A 26,115-nucleotide genomic window follows, 5' to 3' on the forward strand; every position below is an offset into this window, starting at 1 on the left:
TCTAGAGCATTTTTAATCTGAGGATGTCAAAGCACTTTACAAACACTATTTAAGCCTTGCAACATCACTGTGAATAAAATAAATATAGTAATTGCCATTTTACTAATGGGGAACTGAGCTAAAGAGAAGGATCAAGTTAGCTTCCCAATGTCAGAGATGGACTCAATAGTAGAGCTGGAAGAAGCACTGAGATCTCCTGATTCTCAGTCCTGTCCTCTAATCTCCAGACAGTACAAATCCAATATACACAAATCCATGGATGGTTCACAATGAAGAATAAGCCTTTAATCTTTTACCATTACTTTGAGGAAGGGTGGGGGTTTCCACAATAAGTTAACAAATTAAAATAAAGCTCTAAAGGCTGCAACCACCTTTTTCTTTGAGTATTGTTGGAAGAACTTCTCTTTTGAGAGATCCACAAGGAAAAAGAAGAGGTGATGAATTAGGTGTTTCCCCTGTAAACAAGCACATTAGCAAATTTCAATCATGGTTACATTTTTAACAGTTGGCACAAATGACACTTTAAAAGTGCCAAATTTTGAATATATACTGAAAATGCAGTATGCTTCATCATAGGTGCGTACAAAACTAAGATCATTGAAAACATTTGTAGTTCAAGCCACGTCTGCAATTCAGAAGGCAGAGGCTATTTAGCATGTAAATTAAAAATGATTCCATTGCTATAGTGTGAATACATTGGCTAAAAAGATCTGGCAAAAAGATAAATTGCATTGCTATATTCTATTTCCTTTGCCTTTCAATAGAGAATACCAAGTAAAATGTAAGTTATCTCCTTCTCGTCAGTCACTCCTCAGTTTTCAGACACACACTTGATTTGCTATTCAAAGGCTTAATCCAACAGAATGTAGCTGCAGCCATCTGAGCCGTGGATAACTCCATGATAGGTCATGCTACGTAGAGGATAGAACAGGCAATTGAAGAAAGGGACAGAATGCTTTGCAAAAGTGTTCCAAAGCTACCTCTAGCAACTTTATTTCCTTATTTGTGGGGGAGGATAGACTCCTACTCCCATTACCATGGGGTCTCAAAGGAGTCTTCCCACCCATCCTTACCCTTTGAGTTGGAGGGCCCCCATCCCTAATTGCTGCTATGCTGGGAGGAGCTTGCTGACATCAGTTGAAAGAGCAGGAAGGCTGCTCTTACCTGATTGATTTTTGGAAAGGGGACAGGCTTTGATTTGTATGTTTCTAATGCTGGCTTCTTCATGACTGATCTGTTAAATGGAGCCATCAGCTCAGAAGAAGATAATATATTTGGACTACAGTCTCTCTAAGATCCTTACCCATACTGCTATAAGGCTAAACACATATTCTTAAAAGGCACTATCAGCTGGTATTTCAGATCTCTATGTTGGCATTTTTAAGGGGTCTATCACTGGAATCTATGTATCCACAAACCCTATCTGATATGGTAGGCATGGAAGTGAAGACCGTAATTCCAGCAAGAATGACGGCAGTGTTTGTGAATAGAAGCTCCCCCACTGGATGGGAATGAGATAACATTAACTGTATTTTGGGAGTGTTTCAATCTTTTGCTGGATTTTAGGGATTTTTTTAATTAATAATTTAGGTCACTGCTTCAGAAAACTGTTGTTATTTTTTATTGCAAGTGATTGTGTACTTAGAAAACTGGAGAGTAACACAGCTCCCTCCACCATATTACAACTTGAAATACTACATCATTCTTGATATTCTAACCAAACTTCCTGTAGTATCTATTTCTAAATAATGCTTTTACAATTGTTATTTTTACCGCTGAAAAGAGATCCCAACATGGGAATTAATATTTTAATGAAATATTCATGGGGGTCCATGTCAGAAGCAAATGAAACTATGGAAATTACCAATCTTCCCTTTTTCCTAAATGGAACAACAAACTCCTTGCGTTTTTTTCAGCATGAAACAACATCTGAGCAGTGGACATATTCTAATCAAGTCTGTGCACACATTTGCTTTTTTATAGGATACTTAGTGTAAAATATATACTGATGCACACAATGGTCTGAGGCAAAATTCTGCACAACTACATCACTCTTTTTTAAATAAATGGGGTCCTTTAAAACCTATTAATTAATAATTCAATTTGCCCTGAAAGAGATTTTTTTCAGGAGTCTATCAGAACAATACACCACAGATTGGGTTGTTTATTTTAAGCACTGAAAAGAGATTCTTGGTTTTCAGCATTAAGCATCAGAGTTGCCTCTGGGGAAAAAACAGACACCATAGTAAAAATCAAATTGAAGGACCTTATTAGCAGTCTACACAGATTGATCTGAATATCCTAATTGCAAACTGAAGTTTTAGTAGGACCCAGAGACATGTTAGTAATAAATTACAGGAAGCAAAAAATTGAGATAAAATGCAGAAGAGTATTCTGTGAGATAAAGGCAAAATACATTAATATCAGCCCAACCAAAACTCATGTTAGTTAATTGAAATGCCAACATGATATCTGGAAAGTAACACTTATCCTTTTTGACTTGTGTTTACAAAGCAAAGAATAATAGTTCGATAGCTCTGTATCAATATACAATATAACAAGCACTGGCCCCAGAAGCATCCTCTAACTTACATAATCAACACTACAAACACATTAAATTCTAATAAAGCAAAAAAGATTTGTCTTGAAAACAGACTGAAACTACCTATTTAATTAAGGAGTCATTTGATCTATTCTCCTGATTAGCTAAGCCAAAATCAGCACCAAAGACATAGAAAGTGAATAACAAAAAAAATGTAACCCCTTCAGGGTATTTTTCATGCTGACAGCAAATATAAATGACATACAACCTTTTGTCTATCTAGATTTAGTCTTCTCATTTAATTCCTTATTTGTAATTTTATGTATAAGCAAAAAGAAATGGTTGACTAATAAGTGCATAATGGAAAACATTGATTCAGGACATTATTATAATTTATCTCTTACTTCAGAGGTTGTTATAAATGATTTGATAAATTGATTGCATTTATTTATAACCAAACTTAGACTTATCAGGTTGGGTATGTTCACATCAGCAGCAGGAGTCCCCACTGATTGAAATTTTCTGTATTGTTATGCTACATTCGGGATTGCATTTTTTGCAAATGTACTGAGGCTCCTGCCATTTTGTAGTATTCTAAAATGTTGCTTGAGATCTAACAAGAAGCTGCCCTCAGCCCAGGAATTTTTCCCAAATTGGTGTAAGAGGTGCAGTTCCTGCTTTCTGACTGGTGGCTTCCAGAGGCTGCTATTGGTTCTGGCGGTAATTCACCAGCTCTCACCAGAAGGTACTGTTTCCTAGCTGGCTGCCTCTATCAGTACCAGCTCCTTGCTCGGCACTGCCCGAGTGTGTGGAGAACAGGGAAGAAGCTGCTGGGCTAAGCAGAGTGAACAATAAGAGCTGGGATAAGTGTATCAGCAGAGCAACCCACTGTCTCTCCAACCCATAGAGAACAAACATGGAGGAAGAGAAGGGGCTTATAGAGGGGGGAGTGAGACAAATTCTATTAGGGAGAGGGCTGTGCCTTTAATGCACACACCCAAGTGGGGGCAGGTTATCCTCCTAAAAGTAAAATAAGAAGCAGCCAAACCAAAAATCTCTTTAGATTTAATTTAAAACAAAGGGCTGGTTTGCCCTCCCTCCTTTTCATCACTTTTGAACCTGCATCGTAGGCAAGCCTCTATTTTTTCCAGGGCTACTGTTGTACTCATTGCAATGGTACAGTCATTTATTGGGGTCAGATAAAGACTTCCTTTTCTGTAATACAGCACTGTCTTGGAGCAATCAATAGCGCTCTTAAAGGTCATTTTTCTTCAGTGCAGTTCAGGTCTTTTCTTATTATTGGATTTCCTAAAAATGTCACAATTCCAGTCACTGGAGAGTAATCCTTGGTATTACACATCTTTTTTTTTTTCTTGCATTTATCCTAAATCTATGGTTTTTTCCCACATTCTCAGATCACATGGCCCAGACAGACATCTGTCCCCTCTTCTAACAAATTCTCTTCAAAATGCACCTTTTCTGCAAAACCCACAAATACTAACCTATAATCCAAAATTACAGTTACCCACAATTTTTTTAAATAATCTCAGAGAAAACCTTCTGTATTGCATGATCTTTAGGACAGGGACCATGGGTTGTTCTTTTATGCCTTGTGCAGTGTTGTATAGGCCAAAATATTACTACTTCATTTTTCATTTCCAGAATTTTTTTTCATTTAAGTCAGCAGCTGTCTTTCTTGATTATTAAGATGATTCAATTTATTTAAAAACCTGCTTATGCAATTTAAAAAAAAAATCCTGCAGCCTTTCTGTAAATAAAAGTTTGACAGCTCTAATCCTACTTTTTCATTTGGCTACATAAATCTCTGTTGTGCAGAAAAGACTGTACTAATAACCCTCCACCCATAACAAATGTTATGTCCAATGGCCAAAAAATAATCTATCTAGGTTCTGACCCCATGCCCATCACTACAGTATCTGAGCACCTCGCTAAAAGATACATGTAGTCAGCAGGATGATAAGGTATGGTCAAGTAATAACGTATTTAAGACAGCAGCTACAGTAATTCACCTAACAGCTAAAATAACTGCACTGATCACCATCTGTGTTTCTGCATCTGGCTGCCCAAAGGTGGACCACTTTCACTTTATTGGTTAAATAAAATGACTTTTCAAAGTCTGGATCATTCTCTGTTCTATTGATGGATATTGCCTATGTCCCTAAGCCAATGTTTTCTCCCCTCCCCTCCCCCCACAATGTTTGGAGCAGAAAGCTCTCATCTCCCTGGCCTGTAAAAAGCAATTCTTCAGTTGAGTGGCTATCTCCCCCAATCTTCAATTTCACTGTCTCTTTGAGACTCTGCATTGCAGTTTCCTTAACACCCTGATACCTTGCATTGCCAGCAGAGGGACAAACTCAGTATTCAGTGGACTTAGGGTACAGAGCACCTAGACACTTGGTGCACAGCCTCACAGAGTTTCTACAGCTGGCACACACACAGAGCTCAATAAATCTCAAAGCCTTTTTAACATTAATTCCTGCCTAAATCTGTTGATCTTCTCTTGTTAAGCATCTCATCAAGCAGATATCAATCTGAATTTGAACACACTTTAAAGTCAGTATGAACATCAATTATGAACTCTCCTAAACACTATATATATCAGAAGTTCTGATACCAGTCTCACTTCCTTAGCAATTATCTCTTATGGCTAGGTTTCTCCTAATTCTAGAATCCCAGCTGTTTGATCATGAAACATCTCTGTACGGCTTGTAGTTGTTCTATCTTACAGTTGCCCAATAAACAATAATCAGCCACCAGGCCTAAACATGTTTCTCAAAAACACTACTACAGGGAAAATTAATACTTTAAATTTCTGATTATGGAGCTGGTGGGTTCCCCACTATTTGTGCATACAATACATAACAATTCTAATAGCATGGCTATATGCAATGCAGGCCAGTATAACAAAAACTAATAAACACAATACCTAAGCTTTCTAAATTAGCATTTTCCACTGGACCAGCTGACTTGAAATCACATAAAGCAGACAAAAGTTTGATACTGTTAGAAGTAGCTAGTAGTCCCGCATTACAGCTTTCACCATAACAAAAGCTAAGTTCAGCTTTCCATTGGAATCTTCCTCCCACCCCCCGCTTTCTTAACTTTCTCAAAACAATTCTCGTTTGGGACTTGTCTGGCTAATTTTGAGGGGGAAAGGGTTATCCCTTTATCTACTTTTGAATCATTGGAAAATGGCAGGGGAACGGGGGGTGGGGGGATGCCAACCTCATTTGGTTTGGGGTAATGTCTAATTTTGAAGCAAGGAAAGTCAGTATCAAAGGGACATGGAATATCAATTGCACCAAGATACATAAACAGGCTACATCTGCAGCTCTGCCTTTCATTACATTATAAAAGTCATGGCTAATAGGGTCAGTAAATGCCACTTTGTCTGTTGGACCATAAAATATTTTATAATTATTATTACAATTTACTTCATATAAACTAATATACCGATTGGATACTGTATAGCACAAACCTATTTATCCAAAACATGTTGGGGACATCTGAAGCATTCCAACAAAAGGGTTTTCAGGATTCTATTGAACACCTCTACACAGACTATGTGCAGTATTTTAAAATAAATTTAAATAAGTTTAAATGTGCCTTAACTGAAAGATTTCTGCATACTTACTTGCGCAAATGTATGCAGCTAGTTTTTCAGCATTTCCACACTTTTCTCCTTGTGGAGCAAGGCCAATTTCCTCCACTGTAAGAAAAGTAACAAAGAAATATATTGTTTGACAGAATGTGACAACCAATCTGATTTTATTTTCAGAAACACTTGAATGGAAACAGGAGATCCAACTTGATCCATCTTTTGCTGAACTTTCTTTAGACTTTCTTGAATCATTTTTTTAAGTAACGTACCACCTAAGGATTTGATCCTTGATCACACAGAGGGAACTGCATTAGGAGAGCAACATGGGGGATTATGGAATGTCTGAATTTTGTTCTGGAGCCTGTTTGTGAGTAAGGCTGCGAGTCTGTCATGGATTCTGTGACTTTCCGTGACCTCCGGGACTTCTGCAGTGGCTGTTGCTGGCTCAGCAACAGCAGTTTGGGTGTGTGGGAGGAGACTCAGGGGCAGAGGGTTGGAAGGTGCAGGGGGGCACTTACCTCGGGGTGGGGGGCTCCCACTGGCATGGCCCTGCAGCTCCTAGGCAGCGCAGGGGCCGGCGGGGGAGGGGGGCTGCGCACCACGCGCTGCCTGTGCCTGCAGGCCCCTCCCTCACAGCTCCCATTGGCTGCGGTTCCCAGTAAATGGGAGCTGCGGCAGCCGGCGTTTGTGCCCCTCCGCTGCCTAGAAGCTGTAGGGACATGGAGCCAGGTAGGGAGCTCCTGCCAGCCCTGCCAATCCTCCCCCCCGCCCCCCCCAGCACCAGCAGGGGTCCCGGGCCGGCTCCCACCCCCCGCCCAGCACCAGCAGGGGTCCCGGGCCGGCTCCCACCCCCTGCCCAGCACCAGCAGGGGTCCCGGGCCGCGCGCCTCAGCCCGGTTCTCCTTCACTCCCAAGCACCAGCAGGGTCCTGGGCTGCGCGCCTCGGCCCAGCTTCACGCCCGCCCCCAGCACAGCGGGGGTCTCAGGTCGCACACCTTGGCCTGGCTCCCTCTACCGCCCCAGTACCAGCAGGGGTCCCAAGCCATGCACGTCTTAGCCCGGCTCCCCCCCCCCCCCCCGCCCCGGAGGGGGACCCGGGCCACCCCTCTCCCCCGGCCTCCCACCCAAGTATTAGTCACAGGTATTTTTAGTAAAAGTCATGGACAGGTCACATGCCGTGAATTTTTGTTTACCGCCCGTGACCTGTCCATGACTTTTACTAAAAATACCTGTGACTAAAATGTAGCCTTAATCATTGGCCCCAAATTTACAGGGGGCAAAGGTGCCAGTGTTGGCTCACTGCACAAAACAAGGTGCACTCCCTGCGATTGCACCGGTGCTCCTGCTGTGCCTATAGACATGGCTTATCAGGTGTGCAGCTCCCCTCTGCGATGCAGGATAAAAAACTGAAAATCCAAGAGTACTATATGTCTCTTATTTACCTTAAAGGCATATATGGTGGAAATCCCAAGTAGTTAACTAAATAGGGTCAGATGTGACTGGCTCAAGCTTCCTTTCAGTCCATATTATTTTCTGTATCTTGACTGATATTGTGAATTGTGACCTTCTATGTGCAGTTAAATTAATCTCTTCTGTACTTCTAGAAATTAAATCCAGATTATCCCCATGCTAAGCAACCATTCAGGATCAGATTGTATCAGTCTTTTTATTTAATCCATATACGCTAAATATCACTAAACATTTTAGGTCTCTTGCACAAAAGCAAAACATCTGATGCAAAGCTAAGCTATCTTTTGTCTCCTTGAGGCTCTCACATACATCCTGGTAGCCTTAGTGAGATTTATCATAGAATAGAACAGGGATTGGCAACCTTTGGTATGCGGCCCGCCAGGGTAAGCACCCTGGCGGGCCGGGCTGGTTTGTTTACCTGCCGCGACCGCAGGTTTGGCCGATCGTGGCTCCCACTGGCCGCGGTTTGCCGCTCCAGGCCAATGGGGCCTGCGGGAAGCAGCGCGGGCCGAGGGATGTGCTGGCCGCCCTTCCCGCAGCTCTCATTGGCCTGGAGCGGCGAACCGCGGCCAGTGGGAGCTGCGATCGGCCGAACCTGCGGACGCGGCAGGTACACAAACCGGCCCGGCACACCAGGGGCTTTCCCTGAACAAGCGGCGGACTGGCTTTGAGAAACCACTGATCTAGCTCAACCCCCTGCTCAGAGCACGACCAATCCCCAACTAAATCATCCTAGCCAGGGCTTTGTCAAGCCTGACCTTAAAAACCTCTAAGGAAGGAGATTCCACCACCTCCCTAGGGAACCCATTCCAGTGCTTCACCACCCTCCTAGTGAAAAAGTTTTTCCTAATATCCAACCTCAACCTCCCCCACTGCAACTTGAGACCATTACTCCTTGTTCTGTCATCTGCTACCACTGAGAACAGTCTAGATCCATCCTCTTTGGAACCCCCTTTCAGGTAGTTGAAAGCAGCTATCAAATCCCCCCTCATTCTTCTCTTCTGCAGACTAAATAATCCCAGTTTCCTCAGCCTCTCCTCATAAGTCATGTGCTCCAGCCCCCTAATCATTTTTGTTGCCCTCCGCTGGACTTTTTCCAATTTTTCAACATCCTTCTTGTAGTGTGGGGCCCAAAACTGGACACAGTACTCCAGATGAGGCCTCGCCAATGCCGAATAGAGGGGAAGGATCGTGTCCCTTGATCTTCTGGCAATGCTCCTACTTATACAGCCCAAAATGCTGTTAGCCTTCTTGGCAACAAGGGCACACTGTTGACTCATATCCAGCTTCTTGTCCACTGTAACCCTTAGGTCTTTTTCTGCAGAACTGCTGCCTAGCCACTCGGTCCCTACTCTGTAGCAGTGGATGGGATTCTTCCATCCTAAGTGCAGGACTCTGCACTTGTCCTTGTTGAACCCTCATCAGATTTCTTTTGGCCCAATCCTCTAATTTGTCTAAATCCCTCTGTATCCTATCCCTACCCTCCAGCGTATCTACCACTCCTCCCAGTTTATCCAGTCATACTGAGGGGAATAAAACCTGTATCTAGCTCTGGAGTCTTGCTTGTCCTCATGGGCATGCGATTGTAAGATATTTTTGCAGGGAACTGAACAATTGCTCAGGCTATGTACTTCACAAAATAGTGGTAGGATAGGCAATGAGATGGGTGCAAGGAATCACATCACATAGCTATTGACACCTGCTAATGATGAACATCGTGCAACTTGTAACAAAACAGTTGCCATATAAATTCATCTTCTAATTCAAACAACAAAATGTCATCTAGCATGCTGAAGTTTACAAGCAGACAGGGTTTACATGAAATTAACATATCATTTAAAATGTGCCAAATTAACAGGAGGGAAAAAACCCACAGTCCTGTACACTTTAAATAACACAGTATTGATTTATCCTGCAGTACCCCAGCTAAATGTCAAATGTTCTACACTGTCTGATTTAGACTTTGGTTACCCATAACACTAAAAACCACACACACAATAGCTAACAATAGCAGAAAAAAATGAGTATCAAACTGTGCTGCTTATCTCTTTATAGGCCTACGTTACATCTTGTTTATCTATGTGATATAGTATCTTAATAGAAGAAAAGTAAAACTTGCATGGGACACCTAGGTCAGACTTAAACATAAACACCATGTTATAGAGTTATAACCAATGTATCAGGCCAATAACAAACAGTGAATCTACACATTAGTTGAAGTGGTTAAAATTAATTCAGCTAACCATATACTGAATAAGTCATCATTTATAAAATAAAGATCAAGTAAATAAATAAAACTGATATTACTGAAAAAGTGCAGTAAACTCCAATTAAGAGAACTATTGAGCATTGGCCTGCTAAACCCAGCATTGTGAGTTCAATCCTTGAGGAGGCCACTTAGGGATTTGGGGCAAAATCAGTACTTGGTCCTGCTAGCAAAGGCAGGGGGCTGGACTCAATGACCTTTCAGGGTCCCTTCCAGTTCTATGAGATAAGTATATCTCCATATATTATAGGGGAAGGGATGGCTCAGTGGTTTAAGCATTAGCCTGCTAAACCCAGGGTTGTGAGTTCAATCCTTAAGGGGGCCATTTAGGGAACTGGGGTAAAAATCTGTCTGGGGATTGGTCCTGCTTTGAGCAGGGGGTTGGACTAGATAACCTCCTGAGATCCCTTCCAACCCTGATATTCTATTCTATATAATAGCTGATTTGTGCTACCAGCCTACCTCTGCTTTGAAATGCTCTCAGAACAAAAGGAAAACAACTTAAGTATCAATTAATAGGATTTCAACATAGGGTAGAAGGATTCTTTGCCCACAGCATGAGTTATTTGTACAGCCTAATTAAAACAATGTATACAATTCCTTTAAACTCTCTGATGATGGATCACAACATAGAAACAATGGGTGAAATCCTACCCCCTTGAAGTCAATGAGAATTTTGTCACTGACTTCAATGGCACTAGCATTTCATTCATACCATAAACAAACAGAAAATACATATGAATTCAATACCTGCTTTTTTTTCTTTTTTTGACTAATCTTTTAAATCACCATTAATGTAATCGCAATTGCATTATAATGGGGAAAATAACATGCATCCCAGGGCCAGATCCTCAGCTGGTGTTGCTCTCATGATGTGTATAAAGCTGACTTTTTAGAAACTTTCACTTGTTAATAAAAAGGAGCTTCTTATGCCTTTGTTCTGGGAAACCTTGAACTAAGGTTAATGCTTCAAGAATTGTACTGAAGAGGTTGTTTTGTATAAGGGTTTCTTCTTTAATCCAGCTTACCTAGAGAAGCTGTAGCTTTTCCTACAACATATGCTGATTTGGTATTCCATTTTTCTTTAAGAGAATTACTCCAGGCTGTAAAACATTACATTATGTGTAAGCATTTGGCAATAAAGCATAAACACCAGAGTATTTGGACATCTGCCCAAAAGATTGCTTATTTATCTTGCGAAATCTGTGAGTGCACCAAAATACTAATAACCAATACTACATTATAAATGTCAGCAATTCTACATGTACAAAATGAAGATTTTAAATCAGTTATATGGTTCATTATAAAAACAGTCTATAACATACTTCAAAAAGCTTTGGTTGAACAAATACTGTTTTCAATTACTTGTGTAAAGTAGTATTTTTAATGCATACTTGCACAGTACCAGATCAACTGTAACTTGTAATGCTCATTTATATTTTGACATTAACTAGGAATAAAAACTCAGTTAAACTTGCAGAAGAAAAAGAATTCCAGAGCAAAAAGTGCATGATAAACTGATGAATTTCAAATTGTGCAATAAGGATATCCAATATAGATTCAGTCTTCAAGCTGAAAGCTTAGATGTAGAATAAATGCAAGATTTCATGCCAACCAATCAAAGAATAGTAAATAAATCCTATATTCATGCACTGAAATACTTTAGTATGCAGCTTTATTATTTTATAAAAATAATAAGACAAATGTATACGCTGATTGTGCTTTGAATAAAAAGAAAAAATAGATCTATCAATATGGAAAAAAATATTATCCTAGAGAAGCAGACACCAAAATAAAATGGCTAGGAAATAGCTTTTCCTTCTAAAAATGTTAGTTAAATGATAGCTTCACACTGAGCAATGTTGTTCGGCTCCAGCCTCCTCTTCCTCTCAATTCCTGAAAAATTGATTGAGCAGAGATAGATCTGATAGGTCTCCTATTATAATGCCTTATATAAAACAACAGTACAGACTCACATGAAATATACTGAGTTCATTTCTGCCCTTCAGTTTTTTAAAAAAATGGCTGAATAGAAGTAGAAAAGATCCAGAGAGAGTCGTGCAAAAAACCCCCCCCAAAACCCCAGAAGAATGGAAAGCCTTCCATATAAGGTGATATTGAAAAGATTGGGACTGATTAGCTTAGAAAGGAGTCTGAATAAGAGGAGACATGTGTGACACTACACACCTTGTATTCAGACCCTACAGACTATTGTAATAATCTTTGTACAAATATCCCTTGAGGTTTCATTTCAAAACTAATAACACATTGATCATTAACATTTTTGCATGATGTATGCACAGGGTGTGTACAAAAAGTTATGAATATATGCTGGAAATATGAGTAAAGTGTGTTTAAACCAGGCATGTCAGGGGAGATGGTACACAGGTCTGCCTTAGACAAAGGAATGTGTATTTGATTCTCTGACCAGCCTGATCTTCAGGCAAAGACAATGAAGGTCCACTTTTACATATTAGGTAAACAAAGCTGTTAAACTAAGAAGAGGAGAAAGAAAGAGCATGGAGCTTTCTTTACCACCAGACTTCATGTTGTCTTCCTTGCAGTTTGAAAAAACTTTATTTTGAGGGGTAACCCTCAGAAAAAATCATTTAAAAGTTTTATTAGTCTATAAAGACAGGGGGTCTGTACCTCAAGTGATAAGCAATTGAATTAACTGATTGTATACAATATTACTATATTATAAAAGTGTATAGAGTGAGGTCTTTTATGAAACCCTATGACACAATAGTGATTAATATCAGTGTGAACGGTATGTGTTAACACTACATAAGAAATGATGGAAACTCATTGATATTAGGCTTTCCTGTCTGTGACCAAAGGGAGAAACAAGTTTTCCCCCAGATAGGGATGAAATCAGCTGTCTACCTGTCTCCAATGAAATTATGCAAGGTGTGACCAGCAATACGGGAAGTTGTATTTACATAGAGATCAGCGGGGGAAGGGAAGACCACAGGAAAGGAAAAACAGCATGAGCTATGCGAATAGCGTAGCTGAAGTTGCGTATCTTAGATCGATTTCCCTCCCCTAGTGTAGACCAGCCCTAGGAATAGAAAGAAACTTTCTCTATATGTGGGCTATTCAATAATTGTCCATTTATATGCTTTCTTGCACCTTCCTCTGAAGCATCTTGTACTAGCCACTGTTAAAGCCAGAATTCCTGACTAGACAGACTATTGATCTAATCTGGTATGACAATTTCTATGTAATGTTCCACAAGACTTTTCCACCCAACCTGGTACATTGCTGTTCATTCATTATCATTTGTTCACTGTCTTTTCGCTACTTTTCAATCCACATGACAGATTTTATATTCAAGATTTGAAAAAACTGTTTCAAGTAAGATTTCATGCATGCATGATGATGGGGATGGCCAGTTTCTAGCGGCTAGAGAATTTTCAGTGGACACCTATGTACAGTCCCAGAACATACCTTTATATATTAAAAACTGAAATGGATTCTTTAGTTGGTGCTTACTACTGTCCTAGCATTACTAAGAAGAATAACTTGCATTCACTTTATGGGGAAAAATGAAGTCTAATTAGTAACTTGCACTCAGAGTTTTTTGTTATAATAGCTAGAAAAATTATTATTATGGGGGGGTGGGGGACGGACAAACAAACAAAATCTCTACATGTGAAAGCTCACCTAAGCATAAAGCAGCATGGTGCCTTTAAATATTCAAAGTCAATTATTAGATACGATTTTTTTTTAATATACACATACATACACACTAAGCAGACTCTGGTGGGAGCGAGAATGAAATTTACAAAACTTCATTTAAAAAGACATAACCAAAGGTATAAATCTGCACTTACCTTCATTTTTACTATTCTCTCCCAAACATAACTTGGCAGCTTCTACTGCTCTTGGGCTGGTAAAAATTAAACCCTCATAATGATCTGGATGAGAGAGCTACCAAAAACAATTTAGAAAATAGATTTAGATAAACTCTGGGAAGTTCAAAAAACATACAGTGAATGTTACAATTTTACAATATGAATGTTACAAAGTGGCAAATATTTTGATCACTTAATACAAGTAGCAAAAATATTAATGAGATTTATAACACTAAATTCAGGTTAACTCAAACTTTCACACAAGACAATGTTAATTCTGAAATCTGAATGTAGGAACAGACATAAATTCTTCTCACCAGACTTGTATGTGAGAAAAGTGTATAGGGTGACCAGATGTCCAATTTTATAGGGACAATCATGATTTTTGGGTCTTTTTCTTATATAGGCTCCTATTATCCCCCACCCCCATCCCAATTTTTCACATTTGCTGTCTGGTCACCCTAAAAGTGTATGATGGTTTTAAAATTCTTACAGGGGAAGCTAATAATTATTGCTAGCAGTAGCTCAGAAAGTAGCGTGAGGGCAGGTGCTTGCCTCATTGCCAGGGTGAAGACTAGTTCAGATTACTGTCTATGCAAAAAACACCACCAATAAAACATTGTAGGCCTTGTCTGAACATAGTAACAGATTACACAATTTAAACTCAGCATTTCAGTAAATATCCCTGGACATTTGTAAGAACAAGGATAACACAGAACTATGTATCTCAAATTTTAAATACCATAATTTTTAAAATGGTAACAAGGCAGAGAGAACATCAAGTGTTCAATTTTGTGGGTGCAGCACAAAACTTAAAGCCCAGGGCAAGAGAAGGGCTAAGACAGCTGTTAAACCATTTTTTCCCCCTCCTGGTTCTATGGTAATGGGGGGCTGAAAAGTACTGAGCACTTTTGAAAATCTCACTACTTTATTTAGGTGCCTATATGGGAGCTATTGGGTTCTGAGCTCTTTTCGAAACCTGGCATAAAAAGTGTAAAATACTCATCTTATACAGGAGTACAGGACAATTGTTTAAGATACTTTTTAACAACTAAGCGCCCAATCCTGAAACTGGCTCTGTATGGAACCTACTGCATGCATATAACCCTAATATAGAACACACAAATAAGGAATATTAAAATAATGTGGGAAAAGTTCTTTAGCATAAATACCATTTTCTATCACCTGTTACATTATTTCTTTATATACAGTAAAATAAAAATTAGGACTGTCGGATGTCTGAGGGTTATAGATAAATTTGGGTTAGCAATCAGAGACCATATAGAGATTTACAACACAAAATGCTAATAACAAATGCATGTATATTGCATACTCTGAGAATCTAAAACGACTGGATTTAAAGTGGGGTGAAATACTGGCCCCACTAAAGTCCATGGCAAAACTCTCATTTACTTCAGTGAAACCAGGATTTCACCAAAGCTGTTTCATTTAACCTCCTCATAAAGTGTATTTAATGCTACTAAAGCTGCAACGAAAGCACTATCTTAGGGCTTTGGCAAGTAGAACTTACCTGGGATCGCCCATGCCTCCTAACTCTGGCTGTGTATATTAGCTTCATAACTGGCCAACTCATTCACTGCTAATTAGTTTGGATCATAGTAAGGGGTTCGGGTTTTTTAAGTCTTTAGTTCTGCAGCTGCAGGGTATGGTAAAGTATGTGTAAATGCAGAACTTGTGCTAATGAGCTGCCTCACAGTAATTTCCATAAACATTTAGAAAACACACTGTGCATGTACAGCAAGCATTTTGGAGAGAGGTGCTGCAGCCTCAATATGTTCATTAGGTGACAGTAACATCACTTGCCTGGCACTAGAGAAATTCTCACACAGCTGGGGATGACCCTCAGCAACCTGGTTTCCCAAACTTTAAAATAATTTTAATTTAAAAAAATGTTTGCCTCCAGCCCAAGAACAGAGGAGAGGGAAGGAGAAATCCTCCTTGTCAAATCGAGAGCTATATAACCATAACATCCATCACGAGTGTCCTATTCATTGTTTTTCTTTGAACCAGCTAGCATTTAAAGCTCTCTTCAGCTGACTAACAGGCCCTGCCAGAGTTCAGTTGGGGAAGAGATATGAGTACTGTCTAAGCATGAGCATGATTTCTCAAAGCACATTGAAAGAGCTATTCTATAGAAAAAGGCTCTGTATTTAATGCATTCATTAAGACTTAAGTGACAGTAACATCATGTGTACAGGACCAATACACTCCTTCCATATGGTTTTTCGTCATTTTCAAGCCTGCTGCTGGGTTGAAGCTACTCACTCTACTGCAGCTTTATACATTTGTGGCGGGGTGCAGCCTGGGACTGTGGGACCGCTGTGCCCCCTTAACTCTCCAGTCTGGGCTGTCCCCACAGTGCTTTGCTAGTGACAACCAGCAAACCCCTCCAGGCACTGTTATCACTCAGGACAACCACATGTGGAGGCCCACACCCAGCTAGATTGCATGAATGCTCCCAGAGCCACTCATGAATCACAAAGAGAAAGGCACCTGCCAAATCCCCCCAGCTCCCAGCTTTGTACCTCAGAAATATACCGTCTTGCATTGTTCAAGACCCTTTCTTGAGCAATGCAAGTTTATTAACTGGTTCACCATTTCAACAATGGAATGTGGATATACACCAGCCTTTGTAAACCTGAGAAGATTTACCAAGCACTTCAGGCAAACTCACTGGTAAAGATAAACAGTAAAACAAGTTTATTGATTATAAAAGATTTTAAGTGATTATAAGTGATAGGCAAAAAGTCAGGTTATCATAAGAAAAGAAAATATAAGCACGTAGTCTAAACTCTCAACTCTGTTAGACTGGGCAACATCTAAATTAAGCAGTTTTTCTCACCCCACTGGATATTGCAGTTCAGATTACACAGATTTCACCCTTGAAACCTAGGCCAGTTTCCTCTATTGGAATCTTCACTCTTCTGAGTGTCCTTCCTTGTTGCTTGCAGCATAGGTGCGGGGAGGAGAAAAGGCAAAGCATGGGGTCCCCGCTTTGTGCTGTTTTATACCCTTAGTCCATGTGCTTGGAGAACACAAGTCCAGGCATGTCTGGTGGGCATTGCTGAGACCCCATAAGCAATTCCCCTGGTGTGGCCTTGTGCAAGTGAGTCATTGAATTGTAACTCCCTTACTGGACAATGGCTGTTGATGGTTGTTGGACACCCGCCCGGGCATTGGTTATCCACCTCATTATTGTCTTTGGGGAGCTAGTATCTGGGCGCTTCCCAAACCCACAGCATATTTTAGTGACAATCATACAATGCAATTCTCATAACTTCATATGCACTGATGATATACACATTTAGATGGAACAGTGGGTTTCAGCAGATCATAATCTTTCCTCTGATACCTCACATGGCATGCTTTATATGCAATATCACAATTATATATAGATGATGAATCTGGGGACTACCGGGCACTCCCCCAAGATATAGAGCGTCACAACATTTTAGATGTAAACTCTCTTAATGTACAAGTCTAAATCCAGCATCAGGTTGGAAAACTATGAAGCAGTATTTCAAATTTTCAGGGTAGCTGCAGGTGCGTTTCTCCATCCATGGTCCCTCAAGGGTCACACTTAAATGTTTCTGGCTCCCAGCCGTCACCTCTCCTGGATGGAAACCAGTGTCTCACTCCTTTCTGCCCTGGGGGCTTTAAGGCTGAACAGCTCCCAGCTTTATATTGCAATACCTCAGTAAGCCAGTCTGCCTAAAAGGCCAGTGCCTGTCCTTTGCTTCCTCTTTGAGGGCTATGACCAGTGTATTGCCAGCACTTACAAATTATCACACAGCTCCTTCCACGCCAGCACATTTATTGTTAAGGTAAAATCATCAGCATATAAAAACAACACCACCAAAACATACACGCATGCTACAAAGCTTACCAGGGTCACTCCCAATTTCAACATAAGTCACTGGTAATGTCAGTCCTTCAAACAGGGATAGCTCAGTGGTTTGAGCATTGGCCTGAGTTATTTTAAGATGGGGCTATTTATCCAAAAGTCCTTTCTTGTCTGTTGGGCTCTGGAAAATCTAGTTTGAACTGGAATATGCAAGCCTCCTTCGGAGGTACTGTAGTACCTTTCTGGAGGTGTTATAAACTGAGTGATTTGTGCTGATCACCCCTACTGTTTTCAATTTCTGAAGGAGCTGTGGTAACCCTCATCTCTTGGAGCGGGATTGGAGCGCAATCCCTGGCCCACATATGTACCATTCATACATTTAATACAAAAGGGTCTCCCAAAGATATTACAGAAAGTTGCCTATCTGTCACAAGTATATTGAAAAGTGGATTGCTTCTGCATGAGATGATCCTTTAATTTAACAAATGCATTCTAAGGGGAGTCTTCCTCTGTGGGATGAACAGCTCTTTTGCTCCAATCCCTCAGACAGAGACAAACACCTACAGGATCTCTATCAAGCATTCTTAAAACTACAATACCCACCTGCTGAAGTGAAGAAACAGATTGACAGAGACAGAAGAGTACTCAGAAGTCACCTACTACAGGACAGGCCCAACAAAGAAAGTAACAGAATGCCACTAGCTGTCACCTTCAGCCCCCAACTAAAACCTCTCCAGCGCATCATCAAGGATCTACAACCTATCCTGAAGGACGATCCATCACTCTCACAGATCTTGGGAGACAGGCCAGTCCTCGCTTACAGACAGCCCCCCAGCCTGAAGCAAATACTCACTAGCAACCACATACCACACAACAAAAACACTAACCCAGGAACCTATCCTTGCAACAAACTCCGTTGCCAACTCTGTCCACATATCTATTCAAGGGACACCATCATAGGACCTAATCACATTAGCCACACCATCGGGGCTCGTTCACCTGCACATCTACCAATGTGATATATGCCATCATGTGCCAGCAATGCTCCTCTGCCATTTACATTGGCCAAACCGGACAGTCTCTACGCAAAAGAATAAATGAACACAAATCTGACCTCAGGAATCATAACATTCAAAACTAGTTGGAGAACACTTCAACCTCCCTGGACACTCAATTACAGACCTAAAAGTGGCAATTCTCAACAAAAAACCTTCAAAAACAGACTCCAACGAGAAACTGCAGAACTGGAATTAATTTTCAAACTGGACACCATCAAATTAGGCCTGAATAAAGACTGGGAGTGGATGGGTCATTACACAAACTAAAAACTATTTCCTCATGCTAATTTTTCCTCCTACTGTTACTCACACCTTCTTGTCAACTGTTTGAAATGGGCCATCCTGATTACCACTACAAAAGTGATCTTCCCTCCTGCTGATAATAGCCCACTTTAATTGATTTGTCTCGTTAGAGTTGGTAAGGCAACCCCTATCTTTTCATGTTCTCTGTGTGTGTGTGTGTGTATATATATATATATATCTATCTTCCTACTGTATTTTCCACTCCATGCATCTGATGAAGTGGGTTTTAGCCCACAAAAGCTTATGCCCAAATAAATTTGTTAGTCCCTAAGGTGCCTTACCTTAAAAAGTTTATATTTGTTTTTTAGTTTTAATAATCATGTAACAGACCCAGGTGCTTGGCAACTGACTCAATAAGAATGTCTAAACAAACATCAGAGTAGAGGGTTTAAAAAAAATACAGGAAAGAAAATCAATTTTATGAGAACGAATTGAAAATTTTGAAGTTGTTTCTAGCTTGCAGGGTTCAAAATGGAACAATTTCTCACGCTCTCCCCCCCCCCGAAATTTTCAGGAAATACCTTTTAAAAAATGTTTGAATTTTTGTGTTTTCCTCCTCTCACTTTTTGCCACCAAGTGCAATGAAATAAATTATGTGCAGGGACATAATTTGTCAGTAACTTTTCATTTTTCCTAACCTTTGAAAAGTTGTAAAATAGCAAAAGGAAAAATGAAACTAATTCTGCCACAGTAATTATTCAGACGTCTCCAGTTTTTGAAGAGTCTGAATTTTCATTTTTCCTTTTGCCACTCTAGCTTCTCCAAGGTAAAGAAGTTTTGAAAAGTTACAGTGGCAAAGGGAAAAATGAAAAAGTGACACCTTCCCTCCCCAAAAAACCTAGCTATGATTAATTTGATGGCAAAATGGAGGGGCGAAAGGGGGCAATAATTAAAATTTTTGAAACTTTCAATTTCAAAAAACAAACAAACAAACAAAAAAAACAGAAAATTTTTAAAAAACCAAAAGCTTTTTGTGAAAGTTTTGAGTTTAGTAAAAAGACCATCTTTTGTCCCCAAGATGTTTCAAAACAAAAAATGTCAACCAGTCCTACTAAACACATTTCTTTTCTGTTTCTTTCTCCAGCTCACATGGTCCTTCCCTCCTCTCTCTCAGGTCCACAAAATCCCCTTTATTTAGAGCATTCTGTGGAACACACCATTGGGCACCTGTCAGGTAGGGAAACTTGAATAGTAAACAGTGTCCTTAGAATCTAGGCAACAGGTGGTTCAAATCATACAAACAAGTTCTTACTAAGGCCTATCTTTTTCTTGCATAAACCCACCTTCCTGTATACCTTCCTTTATATAAATCCTAGTGTTACAGCATGCTATGCCGTAGGCAGGAGCATAGAAGAAAGCACAGTCAGATCTTAGTTTAGTTTCCAGTTAACAAACAGAGGTCACTGATGAGCAGCTCAAACCACTAAGTGTGCTGTCCCCATGCCCAGTGGTTTTCAACCAGGGGCCAGGGTGCCCTGAGGGGCCACAAGCAGGTTTCAGGGGGTCCGCCAAGCAGGGCCGGCAGTAGACTTGCTGGGACCCAGGGCAGAAAGCCGAAGACCCACCGCATAGGGCTGAAGCCCAGGACCCCAAGTCCCGCCACCCGGGGCTGAAGCTGAAGCCTGAGCAACTTAACTTTGCAGGGCCCCAGGCAATTGCCCTGCTTGTTACCCCCTAATGCTGGTCCTGGCTTTTATATACAGAAAAATAGTTGTTGTGGCCATGGAGTTTTTATAGCATGTTGGGGGGGGAGGGGCTCAGAAAGAAAAAGGTTGAGAACCCCTGCCCTAGCCCCCACTAGTTTGGGGGAACAAAAAAGCAAGCCCTAAATTCAAAAGCCTGTTTTCTTGCCAGGCAGCAGCTCCACTTCCATGGCAAAGGCTTCTAGGCAATCGACCTAGTATTACAGTCACTGCAAGACTGGCTATAGCTCATCCCAGCTGAATCTGTCAGGTTAGTTACACGAGAAGAGACTACATCATCTAAGGGCTGGTCTTCACTACCCGCCCGGATCAGCGGTAGAAAATAGATCTCTCGGGGATCGATTTATCGCGTCTCGTCGGGACGCGATAATCGATCCCTGAATCGACGCACGTACTCCACCAGCCCAGATAGGAGTAAGCGCCGTCGACGGGGGAGCCGCGGCGGTCGATTTGCCGCCGTCCTCACAGCGGGGTAAGTTGGATCAGATACGTCGAATTCAGCTACGCTATTCCCGTAGCTGAATTTGCGTATCTGAAATCGATTCCCCCCCCCCCCGTAGTGTAGACGTAGCCTTAGGATGTCAGGAGGATGAGTTTTGTATGCTCAGTAAGTTCTTCACCATCGTTAGTAGCAGCTTTTTGGTCCAATTAGGCCATGAGGGACGAGACTAACAAGATACATACTTAAGGAGGGGACTAGAGTTGTGGAAAAGTTCTTTAACTCCCTATCAATTCAGGAGAGAAATAGCAATACAGATAGCAGTGAGGGGGTATTATTGAATCAGGATTAGTCTTTGTAGCTTGGCAGTCATAGGGAATAATTTCTCCAACAGGACTACTAAAAGGTTGAAATCTTACCTTTTCAAAGAAAGTCTGAAGAGACACAAGTTCAAATGACAAAACAGGGATTAAAGCTGCTTCAAATCCATATAATCCTAATTCCTATGGATAAAAGTATATCTAGTCATTGGAATGCATCACAAATAGTGGTTATTTATATTTATAAGAATGGGCTTTTAGCAGCAGAACTATTCAACTACTTTTCTGAACTAAAATCCAACACTGTCTATGGAATTTTTGGTTGTTTTTACTGATGAATTTAGTGCTGCTGAAAGATATTGTACTGACAGTCCTGGAGACTGAAGCCCTCTATTTATCCATTGAACAGGTACAATATAAGCCAGAGTGGGGAAACTTTTTGGCCCGAGGGCCACATCTGGGAATAGAATTTGTATAGCGGGCCATGAATGCTCACAAAATTGGAGTTAGGGTGCGAGAGGGGGTGAGGGCTCTGGCTGGGGGCGCGGGCTCCAGGGTGGGGCCAGAAATGAGGAGTTCAGGGTACGGAAGGGGGCTCCGGGCTGGGCGGGGGGAGTGTCGTGCGGGGGGGGTGAGGGCTCCGGCTGGGGGTGCAGGCTCTAGGGTGAGGCTGGGAATGAGGAGTTTGGGGTGTAGGAGGATGCTCTGGGCTGGAACTGAGGGGTTCGGAGGGCGGGAGGGGGATCCAGGCTGGGACAGGGGGTTGGGATGCGGGAAGGGGTGCAGGCTCCGGTTGGGGGTGCGGGCTCTAGGGTGGGGCTGGGGATGAGGAGTTTGGGGTGCAGGAGGGGGATCAGGGCTGGGGCATGGGGAGAGGCTCAGGGATGCAGGCTCCGGGCGGTGCTTACCTCAAGCAGCTCCCAGAAGCAGCGGCATGTCCCTTCTCCAGCTCCTAGGCGGAGGCGTGGCCAGGTGGCTCTGCACGCTGCCCCGTCTGCAGGCATCGCCTCTGCAGCTCCCATTGGAGCACTGGAGGGGGCCATTGGAGTGGGGCCATCGGCGCATGTAAGAACTGGAGGGGGGCCATACCACTGCTTCTGGGAGCCGCGTGGAGCGGCCCCCAACTCTGCTCCCCGGCTGGAGCACCGCAGCAGGGCCCTGTGGCTGCTTCTGGGAGTCGCCCCCGAACCTACTCCCTGGCTGGAGCGTCGGAGCAGGGCAAGCCCCAGACCCTGCTCCCCAGCGGGAGCTCGAAGACCAGCTTAAAACGTCTGGTGGCCAGATCCGGCCAGTGGGCCGTAGTTTTCCCACCCCTGATATAAGCGTTCTCTCACCACTGATGTGCCTCAGTACTAAGGGCCCAATCCTGCAAATTGTTGCATATATAGAAGGTTCATTAAAGCCAGTGGGACTATCTGCACAAGTAAGAACTGCCCACGTGAATAGGGTTTGCAGAGAAAAGGCCAATTATAGGGGTAAAAGGTATTTAAGTATCCAATTATGTTCTTGGACTCTCAATGGAGACTGCTAACAACTGTTTATAACAATTACAAAATATTGTAATCATAATTCTGATCTATGTGAAAGCAAACTGATATTTAGTCATTTACCCAGTTAAAAACTAAATTCAATAACAATGGATGATTACCAGCTAAGAACTTTAACTTTGGTTTTAGTGCATAACTGTCATATCTAAAACTACTCTTTGTAACAGTGCAAATTACACTGGAAAGTTAGTTTTCTCAATAGATACTAACATTTCAAACACTTTTTCCTAGTTTTGTAACATCCAATCAACTCAATGTTTAATTGCTAAGTATTATTATTAATTTAATAGTGAACAACACAAGGGATAGCTTCCCCCACCCCCATGTTACTTACTTGAATATATGGATCTGGTCCTGAGTCTCTGTCTTTGGGCTCCTTCAGTAACAGAACCTTCATTGTTTACCAAAAATGGCTACAGAACATTGAAACACAACAAAGAAATATCTAAATTAGATCTAGAGGACTTCTCTCTGTACAATGCCAGTAAAAGTTATGCACCACAATAAACAGCATAATTGACAGATACACTACTGTTTACATAATGAGTAAGCAGTTAACGAACATTCTCTGGGAGTGAACATCCACCCTGATAAGGCCAGCAAAAAGCATGTTGGTTTTGAATGATACCACTTACAGAGAGACAAACGACAATGAAAACCAACAAAAAGAATGCACTTTAAAAGAAAACACTTTTAAAAAGGAATAATAATCTCAGTAACATATTAACATAGAAATATAATGAGCATCCTCTGACAGCTTTGCTATTCTATTCTATATTGGTTCTTATACTGACCTCATCACATGGTATTTGAGCACCTTCCAGTGGTGCCCTAAGCCAGCGTTTCTCACATGCAGCCACAGCCGCCTGGGCAGTGATGGGGGGAGGAGGGGGGAGGGCGACCAGACAGCAAGTGTGAAAAATTTGGACAGGGGGTGGGGGGTAATAGGAGCCAATATAAGAAAAAGACCCCAAAATCGGGACTGTCCCTATAAAATCGGGACATCTGGTCACCCTAGGAGGGGGCAAAGTATTGGCCCCTCCTCTGGGCCTGCAAGTAGGGGCTGGGCCCTGCCCCCAGGGCCGGCTCTACTGTTTTTGCTGCCGCGGACAGCGGGGGCAGTCCGTGTGCCATTAGGGCGGCACACGCATTTCCGCGGAGGCGGCAATTCGGCGGCAGCTTCTGTCTTCAGCCAGAAGACAGAAGCCGCCGAATTGCCGCCGCGGGCAGCTGAACATAGAAGCTGCCGCCAAATTGCCGCCGCCGTGGAAACGCGCATGCTGCCCTAACGGCACACAGAGAGCCCCCGCCGTGTGGGGCGGCAATTCGGAGCCATGCTTGGGGGGGCAAAAACATACGGACTGCCGCCCCTTGCAGATTGCCGCCCCAAGCACCTGCTTGGAATGCTGGTGCCTGGAGCCAGCCCTGCCTGCCCCACTCTGGAGCCACAAACGCCAGAGCCACAGCCAGTGTGAGTTCCCCACCTTCCTGTAGGCAGTGAGACTCAGGCTTCCAGCTTCAGCCCTGGGGTGGCAGGTGGAAAGCTTCAGCCACATGGCGGCAGGCTCTGGCCACTGGGGTTCAGGCTCACCACCTGCCTCATCGCCTCTGGCCCGCGCTGCCTCTCTCAGCCCCTAACCCATCCACCCCATCACCCCTGGCCCCCAATGCCTCCCTACCCTCCACCCCATCCAAGGCTTAATTTGTCCCCTGGCTTGCCAGGGCTGTGTAGGTCTAATGTGAAAAGTGATATTTGTATGTTTGTTAATATCACTTTTCTCTGCCCCACAGCTAGCTAACAAGTCTGCTGCTGTGAAAAGTGATATTAACAAACATACAAATATAATTTTTCACAGAAGCAGACTTACTAGCTATCAATTCTATTTAAAAGAAAAAACCAGAAACCAAAAAAGCAAAAGAAACAACAAAAAAGACAAGAACATGCAAAGCACCTTATTTGTATTTCTATTCTGTTTAGGTCCAGTAAAGAATAGAGACAACTGTACATTGTTGTTATTATTGAGTCTGCAAAAAACCCAACAACCTTACATATATAAATTACAATGATTTGGACAGGTATATGTGCATATTTATTTGTTTTTCCTAAAATTAATTAAGTTTTTCGGAAAAATTGTCATAGCAGCCACCAGCAAGAGTTGGTGGCCGCACTCCGAGGACACCAAAAAATGTGTTGTGAGAACCCCTGCACTAAGCTACGTAACTAACATCTGTCACATTTATTCTTTCATCCTCTCCCCATGGAGAAAAGTGTATGTAGCAGAGTGTTTTATCTTGGAATTTATTTTAACAATATGTGTATTTCAGAGCAAACACTTCCAAATGAAGTCAACAGAAGCTGTGCCTGTGAGAGCTCAATATGTCTGAAAATCAGACCCCATTGAAGTCAATGAGACCAGCTAGTCGTGCTTAAAAATAGGCATGAGCTTAGATACTTTGCTGAATTGGGGCCTAAGTGACTTCTCTCCTACAGGACGATTCAATATCAGAGCCATGACTGGAACTCACAGTACTACTTCCTATTGCTGAGGTGTTCATCATGTCTCCTGAGATAAGGTTGTGATGACAGTTGCATGATAATAAGTCTAATTTTGACACACACATCCTCTTAACTTTTCATAGGAAGAAGATATTCCTATGAACATTTTTATGCTTAATTTAGGAGGCAGCAAATATTTTGGGGAGTGTCAAACAGAGCTTTTTTTTCTTGAAAAATACGTGTTCTTGTGATTTTTCAGCCATTTATAACTTTGAAACAAAATTCCAAAGTCAAAATAAACGAAGTTTGGTGTACCCCTCTGCAGAGTATAGGTTATTAGAATTTTGATTTTGAAACTAAAGGCATTAACAATCTTTCCGGCTATTGACTGAATCTCCACTAGCCACTCCACCATATAAAATGTAAGCATTTCAAAACTTCAACCAGTTACTGATTAACACTTAAGAAAAATGAACTTAAAGCACTGGCAGAGTTGTTAAGGTTCACTGAAGGAGAATCCATTTTTGGAAGAATTTATGAAATTTACTATAGCACAGCTCTCCTCTTGTAGACATTAGCAAGTCCACAGGAGGCAACAGAAGGCAGTGTATCAGGGGAAGATCTAA

General features: G+C 41.8%; 1 protein-coding gene across 1 annotated transcript in view; it reads right to left on the reverse strand.

Moving 5' to 3' along the window:
• Positions 1-26,115, reverse strand: part of UROS (uroporphyrinogen III synthase) — a 37,475-nt gene that overhangs the window by 7,875 nt on the left and 3,485 nt on the right. Inside the window, 7 exon segments of the mRNA XM_026650953.2 lie at positions 309-364; positions 367-455; positions 6,198-6,272; positions 10,929-11,003; positions 13,737-13,833; positions 21,545-21,628; positions 23,327-23,405. Of these exon segments, the coding sequence (XP_026506738.1) occupies positions 309-364; positions 367-455; positions 6,198-6,272; positions 10,929-11,003; positions 13,737-13,833; positions 21,545-21,628; positions 23,327-23,389 (539 nt within the window). The 5' untranslated portion in view covers positions 23,390-23,405.

The sequence above is a fragment of the Terrapene carolina genome, unplaced genomic scaffold (assembly GCF_002925995.2).
Source record: "Terrapene carolina triunguis isolate 2854851 unplaced genomic scaffold, T_m_triunguis-2.0 Scaffold95, whole genome shotgun sequence".
Lineage (NCBI taxonomy): Eukaryota > Metazoa > Chordata > Testudines > Emydidae > Terrapene > Terrapene triunguis.